This window comes from Myotis yumanensis, unplaced genomic scaffold (assembly GCF_028538775.1).
Source record: "Myotis yumanensis isolate MYYU_CA2020_CCGP unplaced genomic scaffold, mMyoYum1.0.hap1 SCAF_6, whole genome shotgun sequence".
In the NCBI taxonomy this organism is placed as follows: domain Eukaryota; kingdom Metazoa; phylum Chordata; class Mammalia; order Chiroptera; family Vespertilionidae; genus Myotis; species Myotis yumanensis.
Genome location: NW_027223757.1, coordinates 91,279,310 through 91,305,540, shown reverse-complemented (window position 1 = coordinate 91,305,540; position 26,231 = coordinate 91,279,310). Strand labels below are relative to the sequence as shown.

The 26,231-nt window shown below is 41.0% G+C and overlaps 1 protein-coding gene and 1 pseudogene across 3 annotated transcripts in view; one reads left to right on the top strand and one right to left on the bottom strand.

Annotated features, from left to right (window-relative positions):
• Positions 1–26,231, bottom strand: part of SRPK1 (SRSF protein kinase 1) — a 77,535-nt gene that overhangs the window by 13,561 nt on the left and 37,743 nt on the right. For all 3 annotated transcript variants that reach the window (XM_070418702.1, XM_070418703.1, XM_070418704.1), the window contains exons 7-12: positions 15,120–15,226; positions 13,122–13,287; positions 9,611–9,636; positions 8,979–9,192; positions 8,176–8,604; positions 7,748–7,848 (exon numbers count right to left, since the gene is read on the bottom strand). In XM_070418702.1, the coding sequence (XP_070274803.1) occupies positions 7,748–7,848; positions 8,176–8,604; positions 8,979–9,192; positions 9,611–9,636; positions 13,122–13,287; positions 15,120–15,226 (1,043 nt within the window). The remainder of the gene's footprint in view (positions 1–7,747; positions 7,849–8,175; positions 8,605–8,978; positions 9,193–9,610; positions 9,637–13,121; positions 13,288–15,119; positions 15,227–26,231) is intronic.
• LOC139013250 (bcl-2 homologous antagonist/killer pseudogene) lies at positions 1,949–2,551 on the top strand (annotated as a pseudogene).

The window sequence follows — 26,231 nt, the reverse complement described above, 5'->3', positions numbered from 1 at the left end:
AAGACTGATCTAAATGACACAGAATTCAAAACAGCTGTCATAAAACAAAATTCAACGAGATACAAGAAAACTCAGAAAGGCAGTCCAATGAGTTCAAGAATAAAATTACTGAACAAAAGAAGTGCTGTACAAAAGATACTGAAACTCTAAAAAAGAACCAAACAAAAAATCTGGGGCTGAAAAACTCAACAAGTAAGATAAAGAATACATTAGAAAGCACTGGAATTAGAGTAGACTGGCTGGAAATGAGAATTAGCAGGCTCAATTATAGGAATCTACAGATGATTCAGGGGGAAGAGCAGAGAGAACTAAGATTTTAAAAAGACATGCAACTCTATGAGAACTATCCCACTCCATCAGAAGGGAAAAATAAGAATAATGGGTATCCCAAAAAGGAGAAGTGATGGAGAAGGGGATAGAGAGCCTATTTAAAGAAATAATAGATGAGGAGTTTCCAAACCTGGATGAGCTGGACATACAGGAAGGTCAAAGAACACCTAATTATCTCAATATAAAGAGACATTCTCTAAGACACATTATATTAAACTGTCAAAAGTCAATGCAGGCTATCAATCCCCATAAGGAAAGTAGGGGAGGGAGGGGGTAAGGGGAAGAGATCAACCGAAGGACTTGTATGCACGCGTATAAGCCAAACCAATGGACATGGACAACAGGGGGATGGGAGCATGAGTGTGCGGGGGGGGCGGGGGCCTGAGGACACATTTGTAATACCTTAACTAATAAAAAAAATGAAAAAAAAAAGAAAATAATAAAAACAATTTAAAGATGCTTGTAAGGAAAACTCTATGGTAAAAAAGAAAAAAAAAAGTCAATGCTAAAGAAACATAAAGGCAGCCAGGGAAAAAGAAGAAAATAACCTAGAACACAGAGCTCCAGAACACAGGGCTTGATATAGTCTAACAGCCCTTATGGCCCACAGACCATTTGGAGGTTTTCTCTGGACTGGGTACAACAGGGTCTCCGGAGATGCTCTGTACAGTTGAGGAGAGAGTACCGTTCTGAAGACAGGGAAATTAAGTGACTCTAATTGCATGGTGAGCCCCAGTTTTCTTGCTTAACTCAGCTCCTAGAGTGCTAGTAGCCAGGCTTTTACTCTCTGGGTAGGAAATCTAAGGAAGACTATAAGTTTCTGTGGGAAATATGACCAATTTAAGAGGAAAGATCCAGAGATCCTGACATCTGAGGATGAAATGAAATGGCCTGACAGATGTACAAACTGCCAGTTATAAAAACACTTATAGGATGTAAAGTTCAGCATAGGGAATACAGTCAATAATATTGTAATAACTATGTATGGTGCCAGGTGGGTACTAGACTTACCAGAGTGATCACTTCGTAAGTTATATAAATGCCCAATCGCTATGTTGTACACCTGAAACTAATATAATCTTGTATATCAACTGTAATTGAAAAAAAAAAAAAAAAAAAGACAGCCCAGACAGATCATTCTATAGTGAATAACAGTCAACAAGATCCACCCAGGCGGAGCTTCCAAATGCTTTCTAGTAACTCCATTCATATGGTCATACGGTCCTTTGTTTAGTGATCCTAAACAGAAAGGAGGTAACACCTTATAGGAAGAAAATATCACAATTGGGAAAACGATCAGTATCCTCTGAAAGTTAATCAGAGAACCAAAAAACCTGGAGAGTAAAAATAAGGCTTCTTGAGAACAAGTTAAAAAATCTTCCAGAAGAGCTGCCGGCTCCTCCATGCTCTCCGAAGCCTCTTGGGTGCCGAGGGCCTCACTGGGACCCGCAGAGACTGCATCTGGACACCAGGAATTCACTGACAGTCACTCCTGGAAGCCGGGCCTGGGCAGCTAACCCTGAAGCACCCCCTTGGGATCTCCAGCCTCGGTCCCACTGAGCCATCCCTGGCCTAGGCCGGGGTTTGGGCTAACAATGCTCTCCCCTGGGACCTGAAAATGGCATCTGGGCAAGGACCTGGCCCTCCCAGGCAGGGGTGTGAAGGGCCTGCCCTGTCCTCCACTTTGGAGGAGCAGGTAGCCCCGGACACAGAGGAGGTTTTCCGCAACTACATTTTTTATCGCCATCAGCAGGAGCAGGAAGCTGAGGGGTCAGCTGCCCCCACTGACCCAGAGATGGTCACCTTGTCCCCAGAGCCTGCCAGCACCTTGGTGCAGGTGGGTCGGCAGCTTGCCATCACCAGGGACAACATCAACCAGTGCTACACCATGCTGCAGCACCTGCAGCTGACACCAGAGAACGCCTACGAGTACTTCACCAAGATTGCCTCCAGCCTGTTTGAGAGCAGCATCAACTGGGGCCGGGTGGTGACTCTCCCGGGCTTCGGCTACTGCCTGGCCCTCTACACCTACCAGCGAGGCCTGACCCATTTCCTGGGCCAGGTGACCCGTTTTGTGGTCGACTTCATTCTGCATCACTACGGTGCCCGGTGGATGGCGCAGAGGAGTGGTCCTGGACCTGGGCAATGGCCCCATCCAGAAAGTACTGATAGTTCTGGCTGTGGTTCTGTTGGGCCAGTTCGTGGTACGAAGATTTTTTAAGTCATGACCCCAGGAAGGGTCCTTTGGGGTCCCAGCTGAGACACCCGCCTGGAATTTGGCCAAGCCTTCTTCCCTCACCCTTCCCCTGCAGGGGTCCCCCCTCAAGGGTACAGAAGCTTTAGCAAGTGGCACTCCAGCTTTAAAGGGCCCCTGCTTGGGGTCGGTCAGGCTGCGGGGGCACCCCAACATTGCATGGTGCTAATGGGCCCCCTCTCTGGGCTCAGCTCTCTCTGATGGGCTTTAGGGAGGTTGATAACTTGGGGAAGCAAGAAGCTAGGAGGCACATTTCCCCAAGAAGTTTTTAATGGTTTTAGCTTTTTATAACACCCTTAGGACACCCCCACCCACCCCTTGTCCCCACCACTCTGCCACAGGCCAGGACATGGGATATGGGGGTTAGTAGGCCTATCCTGTATCCCCGATTCAGCGGTTCTGGAATGTCAGAGCTTGAGAGCTGACCTGGAGCTCAGTCCTAGCCCTTCCAAAGCTTCATGTCCCCAACAGGGCTGGATGGGGTTGGGGGATAAGGACCTACTTAACTCCCCCCACCCCACCTATATGGCCTTGGCCGGCAGACTCTCAGGGATTAGGGTCCCGGGGTGTGGGGTGAGGAGGCAGACCAAGCTGTCTGACTTTATCCACCAGGTCCCTCCCAGCCTACCTCCTGAGGTCCTCAGCCCTCTCCCTTCCCCTCGCCACTTGCTCCGAGGCGTCACTACTTGAGAAGGTTGCCTGCCCCCATCACTCCATACCAGGAGGGCAGGGGCCTCAGAAGAGTGGAGTTCTGAGGACCCCTCCTTGCATAGACTCTAGGGTTTAGGACTATGGTTTGTGATGGTCAGGGAAAGGGGTAGGGAGCTCATCTTGAGGTTTCTGAGAGAAGGGCTGTTAACATCACCAGAAACCCCAAGGTTGGGATCTACTCTCATGGCCTGGGCGCAGTGTAATCTGGGAATACTTGAACTTTACCCCCAAGCCCATCCATCTGCCTAAACCCCTCCTGGGAGTGGGAGTGGGGGGCCTTGTCTATCTTATACAGCATAGGGATTTGAGAAGAAAAGTTGTTGATTTAACCAAATGCAGGGAGGAGATGCAGACGGAGCCCCCTGGCCACCCCCCTTCTGAGAGTGTTGGACAATAAACTGCCATCCCCCTCCCACTGGGAAAAAAAATCTTCCAGAAAATAAAACAATAGAAAATAGGAGAGAAACGTCAGAAATGATAGCACCTGCATAGGAGGTCTAACATTTGAATAATGCGACTTCAGAGCTAGAGAACAGAGACCAAGGAAAAGAAGAGAATAAAAAAAAAAATTAAGAAAAACCAAGGAATTCGAATTTCACTATTGAGTCCATAGCTTAATGGATGAAAACAGAGCTAGTGAGGCACACACTGCTGCGAAGTGATAGCCCTCAGACTTCCCTGGGGAAAGGCTTCACACAAAGGGTCAGGAATCAGAATGGCATTGAGCTTTAGCAGCAACAAGACAGGAAACTAAAAGACAAGAATGGAGCCATTACAACCACATGAGGGGAAATGATTTTCAACCTAGAACTTGATGCCCAGCCAACTGATTGTCAAAGCAGAATAAAAACATTATCAGAGATGAGAAACCAAGATGGCGGCATAGGCAAATACCAGAAATTGCTGCCTCATACAACCACTTCAAAAATACAACTAAAAGACAAAACGGACATCATCCAGAACCACAGGAAGGCTGGCTGAGTGGAAATTTTACAACAAGAAGGAAAGAGAAAAGCACACTGAGACTCAGAGGAGGTGCGGAAGTAAAGTGCAGAGGTATGAAGGCGTGCGCGGAAAGGGCTGGCAACTGAGGACGCGGCTGTCTTTTACAATCAGGAGGGAGACACAAGCTCCCTACTCCTCTGAACTCCAGTTCTGGGCCAGTCTCTGGGGACCCAGACTCATACGGGAGAAACTGGACTGTCTGGCATTGGGCGGAACTCGAGGGCGGCTTTCTCTCAGAGGTGCTTGCAGCGATTACCGGGACACTGAGACTTGGGGCCTCTTAGGGTAGGACTGAGGAGCAGCCATAGCTGCTTGCTCCACCATGTTGATTCCCTTAGACCCCGTCCCATCCAAGCTGTGCGCAGAGGCTTTTGCATATGAAAGGCCTGGCCCTTTGCAGTCTAAAATTACCTAACAAACTGCAGCTGGGTCAGAGAGACCCAGAACTTCCAAAAGAAAGCCCAAGGCCCCACAGCAGCTTGCACTGCTTCACAGCTGGGCCTCATCTGGGCACCTCCAAACCCCAAACAAGGAAGAGGAATCTGCAGATCTCTCCATAGCCTCTGCTGGGTAGCATCAGGCAGAGGCTAAATTAGCACCTCCTTAGAGATCCAAGAGCCAGTGTACCCAGTGGTCAGAGTGAGACCTTCCAGATTACAACTCCTCAGATCCACAAGGGACACACTCAGGGGGCAGACTCAGTGAGCACCAAAGCCCCACTGAAGCAAGTCTTGCCCCAGAAGGGTGTCTCCAGCACAGAAGTTCTCCCACCGTAGACACAGCTGATTCTCACAGCCAATTGGCCTGGAGGTCAATTCCTCCCAGTGATACCAACAACAATCAAGGCTTAACTACAACAAGACTGTGCACAAAGCCCACAATGGGGTGCACCAAGAGTGTCCACCTCAGGTAATTGGGGAGGCTGAGTCACTGGGCCCTATAGGACATCTAGCACACACAGCCACTCTATCAACACAGGGAAGCAGCCAAAATGCGGAGACAAAGAAACAGGTCACAAATGAAAGAAATGGAGGAAAGCAAACTACTGGATATAGAGTTCAAAACCACGGTTATAAGGTTTTTCAAGAATTTTCTAGAAACCGCTGATAAATTTAGTGAGACCCTCAAGGATATGAAAAAGGACCAACTAGAAATTAAGCATACACTGACTGAAATAAAGAATAATATACAGAGATCCAACAGCAGACAAGAGGATCGCAAGAATCAAGTCAAAGATTTGAAATATGAAGAAGCAAAAAACACCCAACCAGAAAAGCAAAAAGCAAAAAGAATCCAAAAATATGAAGATAGTGTAAGAAGCCTCTGGGACAACTTCAAGAGCACCAACACCTGAATTATGGTGGTGCCAGAAGAAGAGAGAGAGCAAGATATTGAAAACCTATTTGGAGGAATAATGACAGAAAACTTCCCCTACCTGGTGAAAGAAATAGACTTACAAGTCCAGGAAGCGCAGAGAACCCCAAACAAAAGGAATCCAAAGAGGACCACACAAAGACACATCATAATTAAAATGCCAAGAGCAAAAGACAAAGAGAGAATCTTAAAAGCATCAAGAGAAAAACAGTGAGTTACCTACAAGGGAGTACCCAGAGCTGATTTCTCAACAGAAACTATGCAGGCCAGAAGGGAGTGGCAAGAAATATTCAAAGTGATGAATAGCAAGAACCTACAACCAAGATTACTTTATCCAGCAAAGCTATCATTCAGAAGTGAAGGTCAGATAAAGAGCTTCACAGATAAGAAAAAGCTAAAGGAGTTCATCACCACCAAACCAGTATTATATGAAATGCTGAAAAGTATTCTTTTTTTAAATATATTTTATTGATATTTTACAGAGAGGAAGGGAGAGGGATAGAGAGTTAGAAATATTGATGAGAGAGAAACATCGATCAGCTGCCTCCTGCACACCCCCAACTGGGGATGTGCCCGCAACCAAGGTACATGCCCTTGAATGGAATCGAACCTGGGACCCTTCAGTCCGCAGGCCGACGCTCTATCCACTGAGCCAAACGGGTCAGGGCTGAAAGGTATTCTTTAAGAAGAGGAAGAAGAAGAAAAAAGTAAAGATAAAAACTATGAACAACAAATACATATCTATCAACAAGTGAATCTAAAAATCAAGTGAATAAATAATCTGATGAACAGAATAAACTGGTGAATATAATAGAACCAGGGGCATAGAAAGGGAGTGGACTGACAATTCTCGGGGGGAAAGGGGTGTGGGAGTGCGGGAAGAGACTGGACAAAAATCGTACACCTATGGATGAGGACAGTTTGGGGGGAGGGGGGTAAGAGTAGAGGGTGGGTGGGAACCGGGTGGAGGGGAGCTATGGGGCGGTAAAGGAGGAACAACTGTAATAATCTGAACAATAAAGATTTAATTAAAGAAAAAACACAAAACATTATCAGACACGAAAGGCTCCCCTCTGCCTGCTCAATCTCACACATCCTTTCTTAGGAAGCTACTGAAGTTATATGTACTCCAAAAAATGGAACAAAAACAAAACCAAGAAAGATCAGAGACAGAAACAGGGGATATAAAAAGAGAGTAAACAATAATCCCCAAGACGACAGTAAAGGATCCCAAATGGCAGAAATGCAGCAGGCCTATAGGGCCATCCAAGGGATGAACACAGACAGAAGACTCCAGGTTCCAGGATAGAGATTTTTAGGGAAAAAGAAGTTGAAAGAATACCAAGGTATCTTTTTGTGTTAAAGTCTAAGTATTCACACCACTGGGAGAAAATGTGGGGTTGAATTAAGTGATAAGTGTACAAAGTCATCTAAGCATGAAACAGTATCAGGCAGAAAAGGAAAAAGAATCCTAACACAATACATGTTCAGTTCAGCTAAAGATAACAGTAGAGTCTTAATAAGGAAACACAGAATAAATACTTAGCCAAAAATCATATTAAATTGGGAAGACTGGGGATGGGTGCAGTGGTGGTAAATTAGTCCTACTTTTCAGGAGGAAGAAATAATACCTAAAACTGAAAAAAAGAATTGGGAGCAATATAGTCAAGTTATTTATGAGTGAAATGAAGATAAGTACTGATATGTGGAGATTGAAAAATTGGCAAAGGGAGTAGAGAGACTCCTCCCTTAAAAATCAAGCTATTTGAAAACCCTATAATGTGGATAAAAAGGGACTCCATACTAAATCTGACAAGTCCAGTAACTGAAAATAAACTCAAGGTGATCTGTTAATAAATGCCTAACTGGGCAGGATTGTTTCATTATATCATTCTCTCTACTTTAATAAATATATTTGAACTTTCCTATAAGAAGTGAAAAAATAGTCACTAAAATGTTAACTGGCAATCTGGATATAGAACTGAAGATGTTTTATTCTGTTAGCAAATCTACATTCAATCTCATTCACCACTAGTTGCTTCAAAACAAAGCACTGAGACTAGTGTAACTTACCACCCAACAGGCATTTCCAAGATCAGCAATCTTCACTTGGAGCTTCTCCGCATTCTTTGGCTCGAGGGGATTAACAAGAAAATTTCCAGCAGTAGATTTTCCTATAGACAACAGGCATTATCAATAAGACTGTTCAATGAACAGAACTACCCAAAGTTAATAAAATTCTGAGGTAATACACCAGGCCCCCAATTGGCAACTTACAATAACCTTTCTAAGACAAAAGGAGGATAGCAACACCTTGAGTTTCCAGACTTAAAACCTTTACCTTCTTGGCTGTGCACCCATTACAGGACAATAAAATTCAGTTACCTACAGACTTACACATTTAAGGTCACTTGGACACCTGCTGTAAAGCTTTATTAAAGCCATGAAATTGATGACCATGTATACGGGCAAGTATTGGGGAAATATGTCTGCATAGGTACCTTTGCTGTCCAGTGGTCCATTATGTTCTTGGTCTTGTTCATCTTCACAAGGTATCTCTGCCCGAATACTTTCTTGAAGCTGACTGATGTCCTGTTCACTGAGTGACTGGTCTACATTTGATAAAGACTGACGCACCACAGTATCTGACACCTCAGAGGTTACAGGTGTACTAGAGTCTGTTTCTTGAGATGTGCTGCTGTCTCCATTTGGGGAGCTTAGGAAACTAGTTTCCTGCTTCAAATTTTGAACATCAGAGTCATTAGCATTATGTAGGTCGTCTGTAAGCCTCAGTGTTTCTTTATTACTGTCCTCACTGTCCTCAGTATAATTAACGATTTCAATTACTCCATTGCAATTAATTTCTGCTGTACCACCCTCTACACCACGTTCCACAAGTGTTTGATCCTGGTCAACGGTACTTGACTCTTCTGAGGAACAAAGAGACAAAAAGGATGCATGTGTATGCGTAGGAGTGAAAGAACAGAAAAATTTCTCAAGATCAAAATATTTTCTAGAACTTACACAGTTATGTAAAAACACAATTGAACAACTAAAACCTATGTATAGAAGGACAAAGATCTTCTTATCCTTACTCAACTGCTAAATGAAGTCTACGTTGCATTTCCTGAGAAAAGTTAGAAATTACATTTGAACATCACCTGCCTAACATTTATGATAAATTCTGTATTCTTACTATATAAGGACACCCCCAAAGATGTGCTGTATGCATGAAACCATTACATATAACAATGATAATGTTAAACTTTGCTATAAAGTAATTTTTGTGATGCTCTATTTATACCAAGTTTTTCTTGGGTCATTTTATTAGGTGGGTTCTCTTTCAAGGGTCTTTCAACAGGACTCTCTGATTCTTCTTGCTTGTTTGGTCTTTTTTGCCCAGGGCCCGACTCTTTCTCCATTTCCTCAATTTCCTGCATTCGCTTCTCTAGTAATTCTGCCTGGCGCTTCTGCTTCTTCTTCAATTTCTTCTTCTTATTCTTTGACATTTTGTCAGCCTGGGCGGAGATTACAAACAGATAAAGCCTTCAGGTGGCTAATCCATTACCCCTAGTTGGAGATAACTGTTAACTTTAATTACTTCCTAATCAAATGTCACTCTTTCCCTAACTGACATTTTTCATTAACTTCAAAAAAGTGTATATTCTTATCAAACCAAATAAAAACAAAATTAACAACAAATCTTGGTCCTCTGAGCAGCCTATGGGGCTGGAGTATTCTCAGACACACTCCAATTTATAGATACCTCACCAGTACCAACTTGCCAAAGATGCATGGAATTTATTGGAGAGAATTATAGAAGCGCAGGAATATTTTTTCCTTTGTTTTCAAATTCTAAACAAACTGTCATTGTCCATAACAGAAGAATCCCTGCCCCATAGATCAGAATTAAATATAGAAACACCTTATACTTACTGGTTTAGGCTGGGGTGCAGTACTGACTGAAAAGAAAAGAAAACCAAGTAAGAATCCTGGCATTCAGCAAAAATAAACGAATGCTCATATAAGACACCATACCAGGATGAAAAATCTCTCTTGTACAGTTAATACTGTAGAGACAATTACTTAAGCAACTTTGACAGAAACATATTTTTTTAAAAGAAATAATGCATATAAAAGTTGACTAACTTAAAATAAGTTTAAATAAATTAAATTATTCAGACAGCATAAATGCAGAGCCAAGACGCCATTTCTGGTTTCCACAATTAATGCTGCTAAAATCCTATTCACACATTCTGCTTAAAATAGAATATGATAGAAAACAACCCCCTCATCCCTACCCAGGATTCGCATCTAATTCTTCCCCTTATCCATAATAATTTGCTACATAGCATTTCATGGATATTAGTTAGCTTAGGTGAGAGGAAGAATCTTCGGTCTCCCTTTAAAACTTTTTAAAAATATATTTTATTGATTTTTTACAGAGAAGAAGGGAGAGGGATAGAGAGTTAGAAATATTGATGAGAGAGAAACATAGATCAGCTGCCTCCTGCACGCCCCCTACTGGGGATGTGCCCACAACCAAGGTACATTCCCTTGACCGGAATCGAACCTGGGACCCTTCAGTCCGCAGGCCGACACTCTATCCACTGAGCCAAACTGGTTAGGACATCCCTTTAAAATTTTTAAAAATTGTGGCAAAACAGAAAATTTCCCTCTTAATCAGTAGTATTAACTGTATTCATACTGTTGGGTAAAATTTCTATAACCATTTCATTTTGGGAAAAAAAAAAGAAATGCTATGCTCATCAAAAACTATCCATTTCCCTCTTCTTGAGTTTTCCTTTTTAAAGGAAGCCTATGATACTTCCTATCAAAGGAAGCCTAATAACTGATACTTTCAATTTGAAGATCAAGGAAGTTCCTCAGCCCTGGCCAGTGTGACTCAGTTGGCTGGGCATCATCCTGTGCAAGGAAAGGTTGCTGGTTCAGTTCACATGCCCAGGTTGAAGGCTTGATCCACAGTAGGGGACGCGCAGAAGGAAGCTGATCAATGTTTCACTCTTGCATTGATGTTTCTCTCTCTCTCTATCCCTTCTTCTTTCTCTAAAAACTCAATGAGAAATCTTTTTTAAAAAAAGGTCCTCAAATATAATTAAACTATTAAAATTAAAATCTGAACTTCAAATGGAAATAATTATTGTAATCACAGTAGCCAATATTTATTTAGTACGATGTTATATGGCACAATACCAACTGCTTTAACATGAAGTTTAATCCCAATAACTCCTGTATGCGAAAATAACGAAGTCAAATGACTCACTCAAGGAAACCCAGCTGATGATGAAGCCAGGATTTAAAGTCTGTTCGTACCAGTGCTTAAACTTAAGGTTTTAATAGGTATTATCGTGATCCTGCACAGATCACTGATCCATAAATGAGCATGGTAAGAGGTAAACACATCAAAAATAGCCATCAAATCACAAGAGAAAATATTTTACATGAACCAGCTTTTACATATACAGTTGCCACAGGTTTTAACTGTGTGACCCCACTTACTTGAGGATTTTTTTCTCTTCCTAATGATTTTCTTAATAACATTTTCTTTTCTCTAGCTTACTTTTCCGTAAGAATATAGTATATAAAATATAACATACAAAATACGTGTTCATCAACTATATGTTATTGGTAAGGCTTCTGGTCAACAGTAGGCTATTAGTAGTTAAGTTTTGGGGGAGTCAAAAGTGTTAAGCTGACAAGAAAAAAAAATATTGTTTTAAATATATTTTTATTGATTTCAGAGAGGAAGGAGGAGGGAGAGAGAGGTAGAAACATCTATGATGAGAGAGAATCATGGATTGGCTGCCTCCTGCATGCCTCCTACTGGGGATCGAGCCTGCAACCCAGGCTTGAGCCCTGACCGGGAATCGAACCAGTGACCTCCTGGTTCATAAGTCGATGCTCAACCATTGAACCACGCCAGCTGAGCAAGAAAAAAATTTTTTGAGGTGTCCTAAATTAAATTATAGCAGGCTGGAGGGTGAAAGGAAGAGATGAGAGGTTAATCTCTTAACAACTGCAGGCCAAAACCAACAAATATTCCTGAATGTATGCTGAAACTTTCAATTAACCTCCAGGTGACTATCTCAGAGAGAATAGCCTAATAGCTGACCACCAAGTGGCACTGCATCCGGCTTATGCACGATATTTCCAGAGTGTTGCACACAACCTAACTTAAAGAATAAACATTTCTTCCTTTGCACCTATCTCATAACTAGCCCTTTACCTATAACTAAATTCTTTCGAAACAACTTACGTCTTTCTTCCCCCTAAACTGTTTGCCTAAAAGGTCCACCAATCCCAGAAGGGTAGACACTGTTGTCTTCTCCATGTAGTCCTGCTGCTGATGGTTTAGATAGCATGCTCCAGGACCAAGGCCTATTTCTGGCTAGCATGTGGCTCAATAAACCTTTTCTTTTAGAAAAGATTTGGCTATGATTTAACAAAGCAAATTTTTTAATGTATGGGGGTCCATGTGCTTAAGTCCCTGGTTGTTCAAGGGTCAACTATACAACATATTTATACCTAAAAGACACAATCTCTAGTATTTTCCTTCCAATTATGGAAGCAATACAGAGAGTGAAAAAAATCTTTGGAAAACTGGGACTATTTTGTACACATAAGCACTTATTGTACCTTATTGTTAAACTAGAGGCTTGGTACATGAAATTCGTGCACTGGATGTGTGTATGTGTGTCTTCCTCAGCCCAGCTTGCACCCGGAGCCCCGAGATAGATTGCCCCACAAAGGGAGGCCCCGCCCACCCGCCTCAGCACCACCGGTGGGGTAGTCTGGGCCTCCCCATGGCCAGGGCTCCGCGATCCATCACTCCCGCAGAGGGAGGCCCCACCCACCTGCCACAGGACCCTGGCAGGTGACCTGGGCCTCCCTCTTTGGGGCGATCATGGACTCTCCCCTGCCATGGATCACCCTGCTGGTCAGTGGCCTGAGCCTCCCTCTGCAGGGCGATGGGCCCCCCCCCCGGCCACCCTGCAGGCCAATCGCACCCATCTTGGTTGGCCTGGCATCAGTGCCTGTCATAGTGTGGTCGTCCAGACGTTCTGCTGTTCAGCCAATTGGATGATTTGCATATTACACTTTTATTATTATAGATCAGCGGTTCTCAACCTGTGGGTCGAGACCCCTTCGGGGGTCGAACGACCCTTTTATGGGTTGCCTAAGACCATCAGAAAACGCATATATAATTACATATTGTATTTGTGATTAATCACTATGCTTTAATTATGTTCAATTTGTAACAATGAAATTGGGGGTCACCACATAGGAACTGTATTATAGGGTCGCGGCATTAGATTGAGAACCACTGTTATAGATGAATGTGATTTTCTTAACTGCTTAGTAATAGAATAAAAATAGAAACTTCACTTAACTGCTAATGAGAGCAAAGTCCCCAAAACAAATATACCTGCAGATCCAGAAGGTGGAGGAGCTCCAGACCGCTGCCATTCTGTGGCTTCTGCAGCCAGCCTCCGGATGTATTGTTCATTCACCGACAACAAGATGTTTTCCGGTTTAATGTCAGTGTGGATGATCCTGCACTTGCTGTGTAAGTAATCCAGACCCTGTAACACCTGTGTGGGAACAGATCAGGAGACTTGCAAACACAAAAGACAAGTCTTTCTGGAAAAGGAAGAAATCACAATAACTTAAGAAAAATAAAACTATACAAATGATGTGGTAGCTTTCCACAGAGAATAAGGGATTTTTTTAAAGCACAAAGATTAACTGTGAATTATGAATGAAGGCAATAGCTTAACTTATTTATAATAAAAAGTTCTTCCAAGTTTTACAAAGTGAATTCTACTTGGAGATATTTTTTAAAAAATATATTTTATTGATTTTTTTACAGAGAGGAAGGGAGAGAGTTAGAAACATCGATGAGAGAGAAACATCAATCAGCTGCCTCCTGCACTTCTCCTACTGGGGATGTGCCCGCAACCCAGGTACATGCCCTTGACCAGAATCGAACCTGGGACCTTTCAGTCCGCAGGCCGACGCTCTACCCACTGAGCCAAACCGGTTTCGGCTACCTGGAGATATTTTTAAGTACATTATAAAGACTGAGAAAAAAATGGTACACGTGCCCTTTAAATACTGAAATGTACTAGTAGGTGGTGAAAGGGATTTAGGTATCTTGTAATTCAAATTTCCTTTTGATGAAGAACTTTTGCTTCCCAGTGTGGAGCCCTTTCCACCAAAACACAATGTTGAAACAAATTATTTGCCCTTTGATGTATTAATACTTTCCTGACAGTAAAATTCTTTACTGAACAATGAAAGGTATTAATACTAGAAAATGCCCACACACCTGGTCAGTGTGGCTCAGTTGGGTGAGTGTCATCCCACGCACCAAAAGGTTGCCAGTTTGATTCCCTGTCAGAGCACATGCCCAGGTTGCCGGGTCAATTCCCAGTAGGGGGCGTGCAGGAGGCAGCTGATACACGTTTCTTACATGGATGTTTCTCTCTCTCTCTAAAAAAACACCCAAAACAAACCCACAAAAAATCAATAAAAACATTTTTAAAAAAAGAAAAAGAAAGTGCCCATGAACAATGTTATAAAAAGAGACTGTAATGATTTGACCTAGCAATTCCTTTGCTGTTAATACTCACCTAAGGATATTTTTCCATTGATTTTTAGAAAGAGTGGGAGGGAGGGAGAGACAGAGAGAGAGAAACATCGATGTGGAGAGACACATCAATCGGTTGCCTCCTGCACATGTCTGGACCAGGGCCGGATATCAAACCGAGGTATGTGCCCTTGACTGGAATCAAACCCGAGACCCTTCAGTCTGTGGGCCGACACTGTCCACTGAGCCAAACTGGCTAGGGTGACATAGCAATTCTTTAGTACCATAGAATTAGTATTTGTAACCAGAACTTCTAAATAAGGGCTCCAAATTTTCAAAAATCAGGAACTGCACACAGCTTCCCCTCTAGTAATTATTATACAAAATGTTTTTTGTTGTTGTTGTTAATCCTCACCCAAAGATATTTTTCTGTTGATTTTAGAGAATAGAATTTGATGGGAGAGATAAGGAGAGAAAAACATCGATTGGTTGTCTCCCGCAGGCACCCCAACCAGGACTGGGGATTGAGCCTGAAACCAAGGTACATGCCCTTGATTGGACTGGAACCCAGGACCCTTCAGTCTGTGGGCTGATGCTCTATGCACTGAGCCAAACTGGCTAGGGCTATAGAAAATGAACTGGGGGGAAATGGTTTTGATAAAATGTTTAACAACAGAATAAATACAGTGAATCCTATGGACTGAATAAAACAATTTTAGCAATTAAAAAAGCCTACTTTTTAAAATAAAACTTCTACTGGAAACAGGAAACTCCTGACACTTCAAGAATATAAAAAAATAAAAATCACCACATAGAAAATACTAAGATACATACTTGCTGAATGATTTTTTTGACACAAGGCAGTGGAAGCCCTTGATAATTGGACTTGATGATCCACTTCAGCAGATGATGCCCCAAAACTTCAAACACCATGCAGATATCTAGAAGTTTATTAAGGAGGAAAAAGGGAGGCAAAATGCATTCCAACCCAATGAAAAAGTTACTGTATTATTCTTTCAGTATAAAAGGTAATAGAGCTTGACTAAAAAAAACATCTAACTGTCAATATTCTGAAATTCCAAAGGTTAATTAATGCTTTAGTTACTGAAAACACCCAAGAAATGGAAAATTCTGGTAGGTTCATTTATCAATAAGACTATACAAAAAAAAAAAGAAAGAAAGAAAAAAAAAGAAAAAAGAAAAGAAAGAAATATTGCTTTAACTAGAAGATAAAGTACCAAGACTTAACCCCCAAAATGCCAATGTCAACATTTTAAATAATATAGGAAACTGGCGTGCTTTATGCTCTGTAGTTTACAAAACTAGTCTCAGTTCCAGTGCCACCATGTTTTCTCTGTGTGTGAGCATCCCCATCATTGACACACAGCAGAAATACTGTCAGCCTGGTTGTAGGCAGAGCTGCAGGGATTTTAGTAGCAAGATGTTATCTTCTATCTCTAGAAATTTCTACATAAATTGGAAAATCAAAAACACACATATGTAGTAATGACCTAGTGCCCAAACTTTGTTTTAAATTCTCCTCTAAAGAAAACCCTGGTTCCTTGAAGAAATGGCCAAATCCAGGGTGAACCTGGACCATCTTGCTGTGCCAGCAGGAAAAATGTCAAGAATAAACAAATCAGTTTGAAGAAGATGTCATTAATCAAAGTTGAGAACATTTTAAAAAGTGAAGTTATGAATTAACTTATAAATTAAAAATAGAAGGAGTCCAAATGGATACTACAACAAGTATGTATCGGGAGACGGAAAATATCTATTTTTAGAGAAAAAGTCAAGTAATAAATATACAAAGTATGACAGAAATAGAAAGCCACAATTTTACAATGACGATAATAACTGGTTAGGTAAAAAAATCAATGAATACTAAAACTAAACTACTGAATGAAAAACTGTTGGGAAAACTGAAACAATATCACCCCAAAGATTGCTTATTAATTATAAAAGGAAAAAGGTACTTTTAACCAGAGAAATCTGGAAAACACTGCCATAACCTACTGAGCAAACTTATCACTGCCAATGATGAAGCACAAATTCACATCATGTGCCCTCTGAGAAGAACAAAACATCATCCATCTAGTGTGCCTGACAAAAATGATTTAACCTCAATTTAACTAGTATGAGGAAACAATTAGACCAATCCAAATTAAGGGACAAAACATTCTTTGTAAAAATTAATAAAAAAGTTAATGCTGTGAGAAGTATTCTAAATTAAAGATTAAAGGGACCTAACTACCTCAGAGAAACAGAAATAAAAATTACAGTAAGATAACATTCAAACTCACTAGAATGACTAAAATAAAAAGACTAACATAACCAAATGTAAGTGAGAATGTGGAGCAATTAAAACTCTTATATTAAGTTAGTAGAAATGTAAAATAGTACTACCACTTTGGAAAACTGGTTGGAGTTAAACATACAACTAGGAACTTCTGTTTCAGGCAAGGTGAAGTAACAGAACTGGATTTATCCTCTTGCTTGAAATGACAACAACAAAAGCAGACAAAATACATAAAATAACAGATTTTAAGACCCTGGACATCAGGCAATGAAGTCAGTGATCTCTGAGAGAAGGTAAGTAAATGAGCTGAAGCCTACGGTTCTTCCATCTTACTGCCTTGAGATTTTCCAGGCAGACCCCTTAAGGCAGCGGTTCTCAACCTGTGGGTCGCAACCCCTTTGGGGGTCGAACGACCCTTTCACAGGGGTCGCCTAAGACCATCAGAAAACACATATATAATTACATATTGTTTTTGTGATTAATCACTATGCTTTAATTATGTTCCATTTGTAACAATGAAAATACATCCTGCATATCAGACATTTACATTACGATTCATAACAGTAGCAAAATTACAGTTATGAAGTAGCAATGAAAAGAATTTTATGGTTGGGGGTCACCACAACATGAGGAACTGTATTAAAGGCTCGCGGCATTAGGAAGGTTGAGAATCACTGCCTTAAGGTAAACATATGGAGCTGAGTCTTGAGAGACTAAGGCAGCTATAGTCCACAGAACAAGATACCAGAAAGGAGAGAGCTGCAGAAAAAGAGAAGCCTGGAGATTGTAGAGGGAGCCCCTCAAGTATTTAGCAATGTATTAATCAGAATAGGTATATGAGGAAACTACCAGAGGCAGACAGAAAAGAAATCACCTGCAAGGATTAGAGGAAACAGTGCCCAGCATTCCCTGGGGTACCAACAGTCTGTGCTCTCATTAAAAAGACTAGAAAAATTCAGTCATACGTGTGGTCCAGAAATGAAATCTCATGTATTAGGTCAATTAATTTATGACAGAATAGTCAAGATTATACAATGGGGAAAAAACAATCTCTTCAATACATGGTGTTGGGAAAACTGGACAGCCACATGCAAAAGACCACTGAACCCAAAATCAACTCAAAATGAATTGAAGCCTTAATCATAAAACCTGAAACCATAAAACACCTAGAAGAAAATATAGGGGATAGCTCTGTGACATTGGTCTCAGTGAAGATTTTTTTTGGATTTGACATCAAAAGCAAAGGCAACAAAAACAAAAATAAACACGTGGGACTAGAACTAACAAAAATCTGCAGAGCAAAGAAAACCATCAACTAAATGCAAAAGCAATCTATGGCATGGGAGAAAATATTTGCAAACCAATATCAGATTAAGAGGACAATATCTAAAATATATAAATAAGTTGTCCTGGCAGGGTAGCTCAGTTGGTTTAAACATCGTCCCGGTATGCCAAGGTTGCAGGTTCAATCCCTGTGCACATATAAAAATCAACCAATGAATGAATTAATAAGTGGAAACACAAATGGATGTTTCTCTCTCTCTCTCTCAACAAAATATATAAACAAGTTACATAACTCAATAGAAAAAAAAACCAATCCAATTAAAAAATGAGCAGAGGGTTTGAATAGAAAATTTTTCAAAGATGACAAAATGATGGCCAACAGGTACAATAAGGGAAATGTAAATCCAAAACACAAAGAGACATTACCACACACCCCTTAGAATGGCTACTATGAAATAGACAAGAGATAAGTGTTGGTGAGGCAAAGAGAACTCTTGTGCACTGTTGATGCAGCCACTATGGAAAACAACATGGAATTTCTTCAAAAAATTAAAAATACAATTACCATATGATCTAGAAATTCCATTTCTGAGTATTTATCTGAAGGAAACAAAAACACCGTGACAAAGAGATATCTGGAAGCCCATGTCATTGCAGCATTATTTACAACAGTCAAGACACAGAAACAACCTAAGTGTTCATTGAGGGGTGAACTGGATGAGTGGATAAAGAAGAGGTAGTACATACACACAATGGAATATTCAGCCATAAAACAGAAGGAAATCCTGCCATTTGTGACAACATGAATAGGCCTTGAGGGCATTATGCTAAGTGAAAAGTGTCAGAGAAAGACAAATACTAGATATCAATCATATGTGGTATCTAAAAAACAAAAACTCTCCAAATTTATAGATAAGAACAGATTGATTGTTGCCACAGGTGAGGATAGAGGAAATAAGTGAAGGTGGCCAAAAGGTACAAACTTCTAGTTATAAGATGATACTGTTCTGCATATTAACATTATGTTGTATATCCAAAACTAATACAGTATTATATGTCATAGCCCAAGACTGAACACTGCTCTGGATCTATCTAACAAGTCATAAAAGTAAAATCTGAAAAGGATCCAACTATTTCCAAGTAAAACAACTGCTTCCCAGAACAAAGCTCAAGATTTATAGGAATAAAAAATATTCAGGAAACCAAGATGGCGGCATAGGTTAACGCCGGAGTTTGCTGCCTCGAACAACCAATTCAAAAATACAACTAAAAGATGGAACGGACATCATCCAGAACCACAGGAAGGCTGGCTGAGTGGAAGTTCTACAACTAGGAGGAACCGAGAATCAGAGGAGGTGCAGTGCTGAAGTAAAATACTAAGGTGTGGAGTGCACGAGGCGTGGGCTGGTGGCTGAGGGCGCGGTTGTCTGTTTCAATCCGGAGGGAGCCTCAGACTCAGAGCTCCAGATCCGGGTGAGTCTCTAGGGACTCAGACTCAAACCAGAGAAGCAGGACTGTCTGGCTACGGTCCCTCCGAGGTTTGCAGCTGTTGCTGGGACAGAGAGGCAGAGCCCCTGGGGACGGACTGAGAGCAGCCATAACTGCTCCCTCCTCAGCCCTGTTGATCCTGTGGGACCCGCCCCACCCAAGCCCTGCATAGAGGCATTTGCCGGATAGCCTCAGGCAAAGGCTAGATTAGCACCTCCCTAGAGGACACAAGTTCTTCCACTGCAGACACAGCTGATTATCACAGCCAGTCAAATCCCTCTCGTATTAACTACAAAAATCAAGGCTTAACTACAACAAGACTGCGCACAAAGACCACTAGGGGGTGTACCAAGAAAGCGTAAAAAAATGCGGAGACAAAGAAACAGGACAAAACTATCAAGGGAGGATATTGAGTTCAGAACCACACTTTTGAGGTCTCTCAAGAGGCTTCTAGAGTCTGTCGATAAACTTGATGAGATGTACAGGAAATCTAATGAGACCCTCGATGGTGTGATAAAGGACCATCTAGAAAGTAAGCATACACTGACTGAAATAAAGAATATTATACAGACTCCCAACAGCAGACCAGAGGAGCGCAAGAATCAAGTCAAAGATTTGAAATGCGAAGAAGCGAGAAACACCCAACCGGAAAAGCAAAATGAAAAAAGAACCCCAAAATACGAAGATAGTGTAAGGAGCCTCTGGGACAGCTTCAAACGTACCAACATCAGAATTATAGGGGTACCAGAAGATGAGAGAAAGCAAGATATTGAAAACCTATTGGAAGAAATAATGACAGAAAACTTCCCCCACCTGGTGAAAGAAATGGACTTACAGGTCCAGGAAGTGCAGAGAACCCCAAACAAAAGGAATCCAAAGAGGACCACACCAAGACACATCATAATTAAAATGCCAAGAGCAAAAGACAAAGAGAGAATCTTAAAAGCAGCAAGAGAAAGAAACTCAGTTACCTACAGGGGAGTACCCATACGACTGTCAGCTGATTTCTCAACAGAAACTTTGCAGGCCAGAAGGGAGTGGCAAGAAATATTCAAAGTGATGAATAGCAAGAACCTACAACCAAGATTACTTTATCCAGCAAAGCTATCATTCAGAATTGAAGGTCAGATAAAGAGCTTCACAGATAAGAAAAAGCTAAAGGAGTTCATCACCACCAAACCAGTATTATTTGAAGTGCTGAAAGGTATCCTTTAAGAAGAGGAAGAAGAGGAAAAAGGTAAAGATACAAATTATGAACAACAAATATGCATCTATCAACAAGTGAATCTAAGAATCAAGTGAATGAATAACCTGATGTACAGAATGAACTGGTGATTATAATAGAATCAGGGCCATAGAAAGGGAATGGACTGACTATTCTTGTGGGGGGAAAGGGGTGTGGGAGATGCGGGAAGAGACTGGACAAAAATCGTGCACCTATGGATGCACGATTATTACTCTCTGAAATAAAAATATATTTTAAAAAAAGGAAGAAAAAGAAAGAGGCTCTTAAAAAAAAAAAATCAGCAGCCAAGATGGTAAAAAAAAAAAATCACAATGTCTCAAAGATTACCAGGCAGCAAACTGACCCAGAACTGTAACAGAAATCAGGATTAACAGACAAGAACTTTAAAAATTATAACTGTATTCTATATATTGAAAAGCGTAGACATAGAAGATATAAAAAAAGAGACGCAAATAGAACTTCTGAGATGAAAACATGCTGGATGGGATAAATAGCAGATAAAGCACTGCAGAATAAGATTAGTGAACTTGAACGCATAGCAAAAGAAACTATGCAAAATGAAAAACAGAAAAAGTACAAACAAACCAACTGACACCCACAAGAGTAAGCTGTAGGGGCAACTTAAAGTGACCCCCCCCAAAAGGAAGGACAACAAATGAAGGTTTTATTCTTTTTTTTTTTTTTTAAATATATATTTTATTGATTTTTTTACAGAGAGGAAGGGAGAGGGATAGAGAGTTAGAAACATCGATGAGAGAGAAACATCGACCAGCTGCCTCCTGCACACCTCCCACTGGGGATGTGCCCGCAACCAAGGTACATGCCCTTGACCGGAATCGAACCTGGGACCTTTCAGTCCGCAGGCCGACGCTCTATCCACTGAGCCAAACCGGTTTGGCGAAGGTTTTACTCTTTACAATAGATCAAAACATTATAAAAGTAACAGCAGTGATCAACCCAGTATCAAAGTACACTCCTAGTGCTTAGATTCTATTTGCCATTTCCCACTATAAAAGGAGTTAAGGCTTCTCAGAGAAATGGATGATTCCAGATTTGGACCAGAAATGTATAAGATGAATCTGAAACATTTTCATGTGACAAATTATAAAAAACTGTCAAGACATTATGTGGATCCTGACTCAAATAAGAAAAAAAAACCACAAAACAAAACTAAAAGAAAAAACATGAGACATTTAGAGAGCCTGAAACATTGATTAGATACCGAATTACAAAGAAATTGGTCCCAATTTTTAAAATAATATTTTTTATCGATTTCAGAGATCAAGGGAGAGGGAGAGATAGAAACATCAATGAGAAAATGATTGATCGGCTGTCTCCTGTATGCCCCCTACTGGGGATTGAGCCCACAACCTGTGCACATGCCCTGACTGGGAACAGAACTGTGACCTGGTTCATAGGTCAACGCCCAATTATTTTTAGGTATAATAATTATGTTAAAGTTGTATTTTAAGAGTCCTTGTCTTTTGGACAAACATTCTAAAAACAATTATGGATGAAAGAATTTATCTAATATTGGTCACAACATTATCAGGAGGTAGAGATAAAACAATATTGGCTCTCCGTTGATAATGACTGAAATGGGTAATGGATCTGTGGGGATTCATTAAACTATTCTATTTTTGCATATGTAAAATACATCAAAACAGAATTTTTAAAAGTGTAGATGGCTTGCCCAGCCATGTGGGGTTCAGTGGTTGAGCGTCGATCTCAAGACATTTGATTCCTGGTTAGGGAATATGCCTGGGTTGTGGGCTTGATCCCAGTAAGGAGGGGGGGCGAGCATGAAGACGGCAGCCAACTGATGATTTTCTCTCATTATTGATGTTTCTCTCTCCCTCTCCCTCTCCCTTCCTTTCTGAAATCAATAAAAAAAATTTTTAGAAGTGCAGATTGCTTAAAAACAAACACATATGCAAACATAGCAATGAAATATGCAGACCTTTCTTAGATCGCCTACCAGTGCCAGACTGGAAATACATTGAAGAACATTCACCTGGAATTACCAATTGAGGTCCAGCTGAGGAGGAGACATATCAAGAAGGACACAAAACCCCTGGAAACTGATAGGAAGGGCAAAGCTGCAAGAGGGACTGAACCAGCCCCCACAGGCAGTAGGTCAAAAGTGAAGAGGGAGCCCTCCACTATGGGATGGTATTTTTAGGAGATCCAAGATACTGCAACACTGGGTCCTACAAAACACTTACTACATAAGACCATCCCATGAAGACTGGAGGCATAGCAGTTTGACCTAATACCTAGTAACAAATACAAAGGGACAGAAAAATGGGGAGACAAACAAACAACCAACAAATGAAACTGAAGACGGAATCACCAGAAAATGAACTAAATGAAATGGAGGCAAGCAATTTGTCAGATAAGAATTCAAAGTAATGGTTATAAGGGTGCTCAAAGAGCTTAGTAAGAACTTAAGGAGAACGATATGGAACTTATTGAGAACAACTACACCAGCATTAAAAAAAAAAAAAAAAAAAAAAAAAGGTAGAAACCATAAATAAAAATCTATCAGAAATAATGACATAGCTAAAAGAAAGAATAGCTTGTAAGGAATCAACAGTAGGCTAGAAGAAGTGGAGGACTGAATCAGTGAATTAAAAGACAAGATAGGAAAAAACACCCATTCAGAGCAACTGAAAAAAAAAAAAAAAAAAAAAAAGCAGGAGAGTTTAAGGGAGCTTTGGGACAATGAAATCTAACAACATTCACATCAAAGGAGTACCACAAGGAGAAGAAAAGGAGAAGAATCTGAGTAAGGAATAGAGAATCTGTTTGAAGAAGTAATGACAGAAGACTTCCCTGACCTGGTGAAGAAAAAGTCACACAGGGCCAAGGAACACAGAAAGTATCAATAAAGATGAATCCCAAAAGACCCACACCAAGACACATCATAAATGGCAAATGTTAAAAACAAAGAATCTTAAAAGCTGCAAGATGAGAGACAGAAAATTACCTATAAGGAAATTACCATTAGACTGTCAGCTGATTTCTCAATAGAAACACTAGGCTAGAAGGGAATCGTGGCAGTAAGTATACAAAATAATGAAAAGCAAGTTACTATACCCAAGACGAATTCATGCACCAGCGGGGTCCCTTGGCCTGGCATGTGGGATCTGGCACAAATCGGCTCTCCCAAGGTGTCCCAGATTGTGAGAGGGCGCAGGCCAGGATGAGGGACCCCACCGGTGCACAAAAGGGGCCAGGGAGGGACATAGGAGGGCTCCAGGGTGTTTCCAGCCCACCTCGCTTAGTCCCCAATTGGCCGGACCCCAGCAGCAAGGTAACCTACCAGTCGAAGTGTCTTCCCCCTTGTGGTCAGTGCATGTCATAGCAAGCGGCTGAGCAGCCTTAGCATATCATTAGCATATTATGCTTTGATTGAACGGACAACCGGATGACCGGACACTTAGCATATCAGGCTTTTATTATATAGGATAGCTAAGATCTGTAAACAGCTCGTTAGTAGTTGAGTGGATAAAGAAGTTGGGATACATTTACACAATGGAATACTATGCAATTGTAAAAAAAGAACCTCTTACCCTTTGAGACAACATGGAGGGACCTGGAGAGCATTATGCTAAGTAAAATAAGCCAGTCAGAGAAAGACAAATATCACATGATCTCGCTTACATGTAGAATCTAACAAACAACATAAAGTAACCAACAAAATAGACCCAGAAACATGGAAGCATGCAACAGACTGAATTAAATGCATATGTACATAACCCATGGACAGAGACAATAGTATGGTAAAGGCCTGGTGAGGGTACTCAAGAAGAAAGGTAAGAGGTTAATGAGGGAAAGAGGGGAACACTGGTAATACTTTCAATAATAAAGATACACACACAGATACAGAAAAACCCAGGGAACAGAATTTTTAATTTATTTGCTTATATTCTTAGTTTTCAATCTTAAATTTTATTTATTGAGAGAAGCATTGCAATATGGCAACAATGTTGTTTTAATTTGTAAGGAGTGATATAAAATTGACCAAATATTTGGTAGCTTAGAAAACAAAAATAATTGGATAAAATATCAAAAAGATATATGAAAAAACATTTTTTGGGGGAGATGGTGTAAAGAAAAATAAACAAAAGTCTTTTAAATGAAGTAAGAGCCATATTTAGTGTGCATTCTGAACAAGAGGAGCTAGCAAAAGAGTCAAAACACATACTAGGAAAAAAAGTATCCTAAAGACATAGATCACATAGATGGCCAAAAATGACACTCACTGGCTAGTGTCCATATTATGTACAGACCAGCTCTTCCTTCTTAGTCATTCCTCTCACTATCCATAGAAGTAGAATGAACAAATTGTTATAGAAGTCTACATAACTAACTTTCTAGCTCAGGGTTCTTTATATTTCTAGAGGCCTGGTGCACAAATTTGTGCATGGGTGGGGTCCCTCGGCCTGGCTGGTGATCAGGGCTGATGGGGGGGGGGGGAGGGGAGGGGCGGCTGGCCGGGGGTAGGGACTGCAGGAGGTTGGCTGGCTGCCACCCCCCCAATTGGGGTCAATGGAAGGGGGCGGGGGGTGGAGAACTGCAGGCTGGGGGGAGGGATCGCGGAAGGTTGGCCAGCTCGGGGGAGGGATTGAGGGAGGTTGGCCAGCCGTGGGAGGTTGGCTATGGGAGCGCACTAATCACTGGGGGGCAGCTCCTGCATTAAGCATCTTCCACTTGGTGGTCAGAGTGCATCATGCAACTGGTCGACAGGTCGTTCGGTCGCTTAGGCTTTTATATATATAGAATATATAGATATGAGAAAGGCTACTGCTCCAGGGAAAAAGCAGTATATAGGGAAAAAAAGTCAGATGTACAGTTTCATGATGTATGTCTGCACAGTGAAAAGAGATGCGGGGCAGGGAACTAACTCATTAACCCTTAACTCAGTGCTCTGAGTTTTATCCTTTTCAATCTCTAGCAGCAGATATCAGTAGCCAAGTGAGCCAAGGAGGAGGAAGGGCAGAGGGAAATGGCTAAGGACAAAGAAAGAAATTAATAAAATAGGGATTAAATGAATAGAAACCACAGAGAAACCACCTGGTAAGTTTCGAAAATATCTTGGAGCTTGAAATTCAAATCTACTATGATATTTCAATAATTTTCAAAAAGTCTTCTAGCTTTGGGTCAAATAAAGGCAATCAGCATTACTGAGGAGAGGATATTATTAGAATATGTCTTATTAGAATAGTTTTGTTTGTAACATTCCCAAATTAGTAGAGAAATCTGGTACAAGACAAGATAAAAAAATAGGGAAACAGAATTAATGGCCATCATGAGATCCTGTATATGTTTTTATTTCTTGGTTAGCCTTCCTACTAATTTGAACACACACATACACAGTAAGCCAACAAAAAGTGACCACAATGGACCCAAGATACTGTTTTAAAATGGGATGATTCTTACAAGTTTTCCTTAGGGAGCGGGGATGTAAGTTTCACTTCAAGGAAGTAACTCACAACTAACTACAGAATGACAGATAAAATATTTTCACATCACCTGTTCTCTTTGCTTTCCCATCTTTTCTTTTTGCTTCTCTGTTCATATCTCTTACCATAGTCCACATGATACTACAGAGCCATATGCAGTC